At 44.2% G+C, this 10,119-nt stretch overlaps 1 protein-coding gene across 2 annotated transcripts in view; it reads left to right on the top strand.

The window, feature by feature from the left end:
• Positions 1 to 635: 635 nt before the first annotated feature.
• The window catches only part of PTPN12 (protein tyrosine phosphatase non-receptor type 12), a 103,906-nt gene continuing 94,422 nt past the window's right edge, over positions 636 to 10,119 (top strand). The window contains exon 1 of one of the 2 annotated variants that reach the window (XM_012512322.2): positions 636 to 988. In XM_012512322.2, coding sequence (XP_012367776.2) covers positions 890 to 988 — 99 coding nt within the window. In that variant the 5' untranslated portion in view covers positions 636 to 889. The remainder of the gene's footprint in view (positions 989 to 10,119) is intronic. The other variant, XM_030825698.1, reaches the window with a different exon arrangement.

Here is a 10,119-nt window from a genome sequence, read left to right as displayed (position 1 = left end):
CAGCCTGCTTCCCGCCCGCCCCCACTCCTGGACTCCACAGGCGGTGACTTGTAGTCCCAGCCCACGGCTGGCGGCGGTGCGGGACTCCTGAAAACTGCTTTTCCTCCCTAGTAGGCAGTGAGACCTCAAATTCCAGCAGAATCCTACTCTGACCCAGTAGGGCTTACCCTGCTCAGAGTCGCAGTCCCTCCTCCAAATGAACCAACTCTCCTCCCAGCGCTACTCCGACCTCTGAGCACCCCGGGCGGGGCCACGCCCCGGAAATGCAGTCAGGTCTCCAGGCCGCCCGCTGAAGTGCCTTCCAGCCACTCCAAGCGGGGCTGGGGCCGGCGGGGCGGGCTTGGGGGCGTGGCCGGGAGGCGGGCGGGGATGCATCAGCGGGCGCAGCGCTTGGGGCGGAGCCGCAGCGCGAGGCCGCGCATCTGGGTGGCGGCGGGGACGCGCCCGTGGGGAGAGGCGGCTGCGGCTGCGGCTGCTGGCGGGGGGTGGGGGGAGGAAGAACCGGGAAGGGGGGGCAGGGCGAGCGGAGAGCTAGCTGTGTTCCTGAGGCGGCGGCGGCGGCGGCGGCGGCGGCGTCTCCGACGGAGGAGGAGGGCGGGGAAGGAGGATGGAGCAAGCTGGGGGTTGGGGTTGGCGCTAGCCGCAGCGGCTCGCCTGGTACTGTGGGAGAGCGGCGGCTGCTCCTGGAAGTTGTGGTGTCGGGAGCCCAGCCGGTGCCGCCGCAGCCGCCGCCTAGGGCGGTGGGGAGGAGGAGGGAGCCGCGGGGCTTGGCGGGGGTCGGGAGGGAGGGACGTGCTGGGGGAACGAGCTGGGGAAGACGGAGCGGGCTCTGTGCCGGGCGGGCGGGCGGCGGGGGGGCCAGCGACCGCAGCCGGGGGGACGCGGGAGGATGGAGCAAGTGGAGATCCTGAGGAAATTCATCCAGAGGGTCCAGGCCATGAAGAGTCCTGACCACAATGGGGAGGACAACTTCGCCCGGGACTTCATGGTGAGTCTCTCCCCTCGCTGTCGCCTTTTCTCGCCGGCGCCGGAGCCCATCGCCGCCTCTCCTGGCCGGGCCGCCAGTGCTTTGTGTACCTCTGTGAGGAGAGGGGCGGAGAGGGCGCGCACCAGCCGGGTGGGCCCAGTGGTCTCGGAGGCCGGCGGGAGGCGAGAGCGCCTCCCCCCGTGGCCTCCTTTCTTCCATGTTCGCGACCCCCGCGCGGGCGCCCGGGACGCGAAGGGAGCGGCCGCGCGGCCGAGCCCGCAGCCTGCACCGCAGCTCGCGACCACCTATTGTTTACCCGGCCGGGAGCCGGAGGCGAGTGAGGTGCAGGCCGGGGGGCGCTCGTGTTTCCACACCTCCCCGCCCAGTCCGCTCCTCCCAGGAGGGTCGAGGCAAGGTATCTGGCTGTGACTGGGAGGAGTGCGGATCGTTTCTGACAGAGGAACGGGGGGATTGGGGTTGGCACTAACTCCTGTGATGCCTTTGCTCTAGCTGGTCTCAAAGCGGGCAAGGTAGGACTTCGGCCGTTTCTGGGGTCGCAGTCATGATCTCCAACGCTTGGGAAAGGATTGTCCATAAGGAATCTCATGAGTTTACCTAATTTCCATTTGCCCGCGTCCCGCCTCTCCTCTCCTGAGGCCCAGGTTTGAGGTGGTCTTGGGGTCCGTGTGACTATAGGTTCAGGGGATAAGTGTGGGTGGAGGGATTATCCTGAAGGAAGCCGACTTCGGACTCCCCAGGGGATATTGCCGAAGGCGGAGGGGATGTGACTATCACTTCCTATCCGGGGTGGGGGTGGGGAACTTGGGAACAATAGTCCTGGTGGGGCGGAGGCGACGCTACGGGCCGAAGCCCTGAACTGGGAGATAACCTTCCCAGCGCCCCCCCGCCTCCGCCATCCCCCACTTTCCGCCCTCTGCTTGTGCAGGCAGGCTTGAGAGGAGGTGAAGGTTAAAAGCCTTGTTCATGAAATTGCTTTAGATACACTATTGCTCTAGCTCACTACGAGGGGGTCAGATCCGAAGGCGTGAGACCAGAAGTCGACTTCCTATGTTACCCACCCCCCCAACCCCCGCCCCTTTTATTTTTCTGCTGGACAATGTTCCCTCTAGGGTTGTTTCCCGGCTTAGGAGGCGGTGGTTGCGGCTGCTGCTCCTACGGATATTGCGCAAGACTGGGGCGTTGGAAACCCTGTAGGTCTGGGGAATGGAAAAGGAAGTGGGACTTTGGGAAGTGGTTGCTCCTTAGTCTTGGCGGGGGTTGGGAATGGGATATCAGCTGGGGAAAATTTTTATCTTGGGTAAGGTACACCTCGAAGAATAATCACTTAACTCTGAAATCTTATTATGAGAAGGATACACAGTTAATATCTGTAAAATGAATGGGCAGCAAACATTGGCTAGTTTTTATTTTTTATTTAAAAAGTACAGTAGTTTTTATGGTGGAGGTGATATGACTTAGTAGTGAATACTTTTTCACGTTTTAAAGAGACCGGTCTAGTAAAGCTTTAGCGTTAAATTTTTAACAGCTTATAAAATAGGCCCTTGACCTTACACAGTATTATACTAGTATCGTTGAGCTTTGTGATTCCCGCCTCCCCAGACCAATGATAGAGGACGGAAGTGAAGTTTTCTCAGTATCTTTTGAAGATTGAAAATATAAGTTAAATAATCTAACTTATTCCTTATTAAAAATAAAAATGTTGCTTATATTTAAACATTTGCTCTTGATATTTAGCCCATGTATTTTTGAAAAATTACTTTTTGATCTGAAAGGGTTAAGGAAAAGAGGGCATTTTCCCTTTTTACTATTGAGAGTTTTTATTGTCTTGGTATCTTTTGAATGGTGTCATTTACAGCAATTGGATGGAGTCCCCTTTTTACTACTTTCTAGCAAAAGTAGAAGAAAATACTTTGAATATTTAAGATGTTTAAAACTAGTTTTTTTGGCTTTTTTGTTTGGTTGGTTGGTTGGTTTTTTTTTTTTGAGACGGAGTCTCGCTCTGCACTCTGTCGCCCCGGCTGGAGTGCAGTGGCACAATCTCAGCTCACTGCAACCTCTGCCTCCCAGATTCAAGCGATTCTCCTGCCTCAGCCTCTTGACTAGCTGAGATTACAGGCACATGCCACCACGCCCGGCTAATTTTTGTCCCAAGTAGCTGGGACTACTGGCGCAAACTACCATGTCCTGCTAATTTTGTATTTTTAGTAGAGATGGGGTTTCGCCATATTTGCAGGTTGCTCTCGAACTCCTCATCTCAAGTGATCCATCTGCTTTGGCCCCCCAAAGTGCTGGGATTACAGGCGTGATCCCAAAGTGCTGGGATTACAGGCGTGAGCCACCATGCCCGGCCTAAAACTAGTTTTTTACCGTCTTACTTTGGTTATGGAAGAAGAGATGGTGTGATCCCTGGTCATTTCTTGTTTGCATGCTAGTCACCTTGTTATCCCTAGGCATATACCGTCAGGAAGGAGCATTGTTTGGTGATGCGGGCCATCAGGACAGGTGCCCAGCCTCTGAACTCCTGTACTGGAGAAGTAGCCTTAGGGTTCATGCTTTGGGGATGAGTCAGGGATTCCTATTGGAGAGTTCATTTCTTTCTTTTTTTTTTTTTTGAGATGGAGTCTCGCTCTGTCGCCCAGGTTGGAGTGCAGTGGCTCAGCTCACTGCATCCTCCACCTCCCAAGTTCAAGCGATTCTCCTGCCTCAACCTCCTGAGTAGCTGAGATTACAGGCGCGTGCCACCACGCCCGACTAATTTTTGTATTTTTAGTATTTTTAGTTTCACCATATTGGCCAGACTGGTCTTGAACTTTGATCTGACTGACTTTGTGATCTGCCTGCCTCAGCCTCCCAAAGTGCTAGGATTACAGGCATGAGCCACCGAGAGTTCATTTCTCAAAGACTAAATGAGTTTCCTTTTTCTTCCATGATACCTAGGTATAGCTAGGTGATTCTACATTAGAGATTTGATGACTAAGGCTATTCTTTTATAGGGCTTTTTTTTTTTTATTTCCTGACTTGATAAGCAATAGCTGTAATTAAGACAGCCGGTAGTTGGTGCTGCTTTTTCCCCTGACTGGAATGCTGGAGAGGAACTATGTTCTCCTGGCATGGAAAGAGAAAAAAAAGATTAGCTTATAGATTCTATTGTTCTTAAATTCTGATGTCGATTAAAAATGCATTTTAAAATCTTAACATTTTATGACTGAGCCTTAGAGATAATGTAGCTGATATAACTGTTCCATTATAAAATAATGTTTATTCCAAATTTGGAAATTAATAGAATAATAATAATGCCTTACACTTAGACCACAGTTCAGATGTACACTCCACTTGCCTGACTGGTGACGATGCTCTTTTCGCTCTATCCAGCCATCCTATAGTCCTATTATTTAAAGGCTACCTCTGTTAATATTTTTTGGTTTTGTTTTGTTTTGTTGTTTTGTTCTGTTTTTGAGACAGGATCTCACTCTGTCACCCATGCTGGAGTGCATGGTTGCGATCCCGGCTCACGGCAGCGTCAGTCTTCGTGGGCTCAGGTGATCCTCCCACTTCAGCCTCTAGAGTAGCTGGGACTACGGGCCCGCCCCACCAAGCCCTGCTGATTTTTGTATTTTTTGTAGAGACAGGGTTTCCCCACGTTGCCCAGGCTGGTCTTGAGCTCCTGGGCTCAAGCAATCCACCTGCCTCAGCCTCAAAGTGCTGGGGTTACAGGTGTGAGCCACCATAGCCGGCCTACTACTTGGTAACTATCTTATATCTTAATTCCGTTTCTTTATGGTTGAGTATTTAGGTCATTCTACTTTCTGCTGTTACATATAGTAATTCTGTGATTAACATTTTTGCTGAAACTTTTACATTTTTCACTGTTGCATAAGATAGCTTCCCAGGAGTACTAGGTAGACGTATATAAACATTTAATACATGTTCATAAACTTGAAAAAGTTTTGTCAGTTTATACAACTGTCATAATGTATGAGTGTTCATATTATAATTTTCTTGATCTTTATTTGATGGTTGAAAACTGATATCTTGTTTTAACTTGAATTTCTTGATTACTATTGAGGATAGAAATTTTCCACCTGTCGTTAACTATTCCATGAGTGTCTATTCCTGGCCTTGGTTGTGCCCCATACTGTTACAGAGGAGACAACTAAGGTACCCAAACTGTGTAGAACTATGTTGCCTAGATGGTTATTTGCATGTTGAAAACATGCTAATTTTGCTAATGAATTAGCAAATAGCTAATTTGTGGCTGATCCAGAATTTGATCTCAGTTATCTCTACTTTTAGTATTTACAAAATGAGAGATAAATGTATAAAGTAGGGTGGTGCACATTCATGTTTGACAGACCTAGGTTTTACTCCACACAGACTCCCTCTGATGGCTGGGGGTTGGGGAGGTGGTCCTGGACCATACTTTGAGAACCAGTGAGCTAATACATGGTAAATGATAAAGGTAATGCTGGGAAAGTTAGGTAGAGGTCTTTTTGTGAAAGATCTTATATCTATTGCTATACTTAGATTTTATTCTACAGACCGATAATAGCAATTCTGGACAGTCTGCATTGTAACTCCTAGAGTCATGGAGAAAGTAGGGAGGTGTTAAGAAAATAGACATGCTGGCCCACTCCAGCGTCATTCCCCCACCCTCACCTTCTCCAGCCTGCTCCTTGAGTCGTACTCTGAACCTTCACTTACTCAGATAGATTCTGGTAGAAAAGGTGAGAATCATTAGTCTGGGTTTCTGGAGCACTACTGAGTCTTTTAAGAAAGGTAAACAGTCGTTTGTGTTTTACTAAGTTGAATCTGATAGCAGTATGAATGAAGGGTGGCATTTTGGAAGCTGTTGAAATACAAGTGAGATGTGAGGGCCTGAAGTGAGCTGACATGGGGAAATAGAGTATACAACACATCTGATAAGAATTAAGAAAGGAGTCTCAATGATTCATTAGATGTGGATAGTAAAGAAGAAAAGAGTGTAGTATTATGACTTACAAAATGTCTAGCTTGGTATCTGTCACCCAAGCTTGAGAATACCATTTGGTAGAGTAAGGAGTGAGGGAGGAGAAACAAGTAGAGGAGACCAAACAACATTGTAGGAGGAAGTTTCAGGGGGAGAAGAGGATAAATTTAATTTTCAACATGTTAAAACTGCGGTGCCTCTAAGACATCCAGTAGAAATGTAGAGCTCGAGATTTCTGACAGATGGAGTTAAAGATGTAGGCATCATCATATAAGCATGTAGGAGATAGTTGACAGCATGGGAGTGAATGAGCTTATTCCAACAAACTTATAGAGTGACCAGCTTTAGGTTGAAGAACATCAGTCTTAAAATAACAGCCAAAAGAAGGATATATTAGTGATTGTTCCTGAGAAGGTGTGGTCAAGGAGGAGGTAGGAGAACCAGAGATGTCAGAAAAGCCAGGGAGAGTTTCAAGAAAGGAGTTATTACCAGAGTCAAATAATGCTGGGAGGACCGGTAAGGTGAGGTTGAGAAAGTACCCATTCCATTTGGCACATAGGAGTGCTTTGGTGACTAGAAAAAGCAGTTTGGGTTGGGGTATGGGAAGAAGCTAGATTATAGGGTGAACGGTGGGTTTAGTGTCTTTCCATTGTTTTTTAACATTTTGAAAGTAGATGGTAGGAGCTAGAGGAAGACTGGTTGAAGGAGAGTGTGCCCCTCCCACTGCCTTTTTTTTTTTTTTTTTTTTTTTTTTAAAGAGAACTAGAGGATATTTTTCTTATTATTTCTTGTCTATGTGTATGTCCTCTTTAGCCTGGAAAGATCTTATGTTGCAGTCTTGATAAATATAAAAATTTTCATCATTTGTTTATTCAGTATTGTGGCTTATAGGTTTAAAAAAACTAATAACAGCTTTATTGAGATATAAGTACTTACCATAAGATTTATTCATTTAAAGTCTATGATTCACTAGTTTTTTATTACATTGATGAAGTTATGCAACAATAACCACAATCAATTTTAGGACATTTTCTTCACATTTCAGTCACTCCCCGCCTTCCCATAAGCCCCAGGCAACCACAAATCTACCTTCTGTTTCCATAGATTTAAGTATTCTGGACATTAACTAAATGGAATCATACAATATGTGGTGTTTTGTGACTGACTCCACCTAACATGATGATTTCAAGTTTCATCCAGTTATAGTATTGATCAGTAGTACTTTTGGCCTTTTTATGGCTGAATAATATTCTGTTGAATAGATACCACATTTTGTTTATCCATTCATCGTGTTGATGGGTATTTGAATTGTTTCCACTTTTTTGGCTAATGTGAATAATGCAACTATGAACATTTGTGTACAAGTTTCTGTGTGGGCACATTTTCAGTTCTCTTGGGTATATATCTAAGTGTGGAATTGCTCAGTCACGTGATAACACTATGTTTAACATTTTGAGGAACTGCCAGACTGTTACCCGAAGCTGCTGCACATTTTACATTCCAATCAGGAGTATATGAGGGTTCCAGTTTCTCTACATCTTCACCGATACTTGTTGCTGTCTTTTTGATTATAGGCATCCTACTGGGTGTGAAGTGGTATCTTCTTGTGGTTAGCTTGTAAGATTTTGTGTGTCTTAATTTGTCTTTCAAAGCTAGAGTGATAGGAAATATTTTCCAGTCCTTGCATTTGAGCTAATCTTAGTGCTTACCCAGTGCCACTGGTTTAGTTATGGTTTTCTTATCCATCCTTTAATGAGTATTCACCTAAACATATTTATATCAACTAACTTCAGAAGTGGAAGTGAACTTTTAAGTAACTCTGCAGACATGGTTCACTGAGACAGTAAACTAAAAATTTACTTTAAGCGTTCTCAAGAATGTTTTACTGTATTTACTTTCAAAATATATTAACTTTTTTCCATCAATATTTGACATTTAACTTGGCAAAAGGATTTTTAAAGGATGAAACAAAGTAAGACATTAACATTTAGGTGGATGTAGGTTTTTTGTTCATATGTTAAATACTTCTGTGTTTCTATAGCACTCAGTTCGTTAGATTCATAAACATTTACATTTCTGTCTTCCCCAGACTGAAAACCTCCCAGGCTAGAGACTGGGACATAATTATCCCTGTATCCCCATTGTTTAATATAGTGCTTGGCATTTAATAGGCACTAAGTCCATTGCGTATGCAGACATTGTAGACAAACTTAATGCTGTAAGACAGATTTATTCTTCAGGTGAATTCTTCAGTGGTCCAAGGGTTTGTCTTCTAGACGACCGTGAGAACTGCTTCTTCCCCTGCTACACAGATGTGCTCACATAACTTTAGTTGTATTTTCAGTATTCCCTGAAAAAGAAAATACAAGATAAGAGCTACATTGAATTCAAATATTTTAAATAAATATGATTTTATTAGCTGCAGTTTCTTAAGGTAACTTCTGTACTTGTGCATCCCATACCCCATGGACCATACTTTGTTGACATTGTCTTAGAGTGTTAATAAAATGTCTTCTTTTAAACTTGTGGCTTTGGACTTAATAAAATCAAGGTATCATGTCATCGGTATCTCTTCAAAAATAGTGAATTTGTGGGTATTTAGAGAGTGATTACAAGTGGTATCTTTTGTTCTCTACTTGCCTCTAGTTTCTTTCCTCATCCAGTCCATTCAACATATCATACTCACTTTCCTAAAATACCACTTTCAAGTGGCAGCATCTGCAGGCTAATGGAAACCATACTGGTTGTACAATCAGGAGATGTGGGCTGCACTGGAAGCATGGTTTAATTTTTATTATAAAAAATATAAGTTAAAAAAACTCATTGCTCCCTTTGATGACCATTACAATTATTGGAAATTTTAAATGTGTATTTTGAAAGTCAATTCAAAACATATGATCCAAGTGCTTCTCCTTTTTGAAACTGTAATTATGTCTGTCTGTCTTTCCAGAGAGATTTGATTCCCTGATTTTTCCCCTCTCAGCTCCCTCCAATTTTAAATATATATATAGATTTTTTTTTTTAATAATTAAAAAAATACTTCACCTGGAAGTTTCACCCAATTTTGTAACTTTGGTCCTAGTTGAGAATCACAGGCCTATAGGATAAAGTCTGTACTTCTTAAGCCTGGCATTCCAGAACCTTCTTAACATAATGTCACACTACCTTCCCAGTGTTAAACTTCTATACTCTGTGGTATGTATTCTCTCTTCCTTTTGAAGGAAGCTATTGGTGGTCCATGAGCATACCTACTAAATAAATGAAATCTTGCTTATCTATGGTTGTACTGTTGAACATACTTTTTCCCCCAGAAAGCTTCCCTTTTATTTTATTTTATTTTATTTTTTGAGACAAAGTCTTGCTCTGTTGCCAGGCTGGAGTGCAGTGGCACCATCTCAGCTCATTGCAACCTCCGCCTCCTGGGTTCAAGCAATTCTCCTCCCTCAGCCTCCCGAGTAGCTGGGATTACAGGCACCTGTGACCGCACCCAGCTACTTTTTGTATTTTTAGTAGAGATAGGGTTTCAACATGTTGGCCAGGATGGTCTCCCCTTTTATTTTATAAACCAGTACTTGGAAGATGAGAAAGCTAAAAATTTAAAATGACTTCGCCATGTTCACCAAAAACTCAGAAGCAAAAATGTGATTAATTCTCACCTTCTAGAATAGATATTTTAGCACAGTTTATCTTAAAGCACTTTTTCTCCTTTGTAAAGTTTGATCTTTAATATCACAAGAAAAAAAGCCTTTCATTAGATTTGAGTTGAAAACTTGATAAGGTAAATCAGGTGACATGCAATTTCTAAACCACTAGTCTTTTCCAAATATCCTGTAGTATTTTTCTTTAGATTCATGCAGTCAAACCTTGACAATTATCTCCTTCCTTCTGAAATCACACAAAAATCTTGTTTTCATTTGTACAGTATCGTAGGGTCTGTGGCTGGCCTATGGCAGATATAAGAAGCAAACAGTAGTTGTTCCCTGAAAGTTTTTTTTGGAGAAAGTGGAATGTGGACTGTATTAGTCCACTTTCACACTGCTATGAAGAACTGCCCGAGACTGGGTAATTTATAAAGGAAAGAGATTTAATTGACTCACAGTTCAGCATGGCTGGGGAGGCATCAGGAAACTTAACAATTGTGGTGGAAGGCGAAGGGGAAACAAGG

Source organism: Nomascus leucogenys, chromosome 13 (genome assembly GCF_006542625.1).
Source record: "Nomascus leucogenys isolate Asia chromosome 13, Asia_NLE_v1, whole genome shotgun sequence".
Taxonomy (NCBI): Eukaryota; Metazoa; Chordata; class Mammalia; order Primates; family Hylobatidae; genus Nomascus; species Nomascus leucogenys.
Note: the sequence above shows the minus strand (reverse complement) of the source record. Positions and strands in the feature narration are given on the sequence as shown.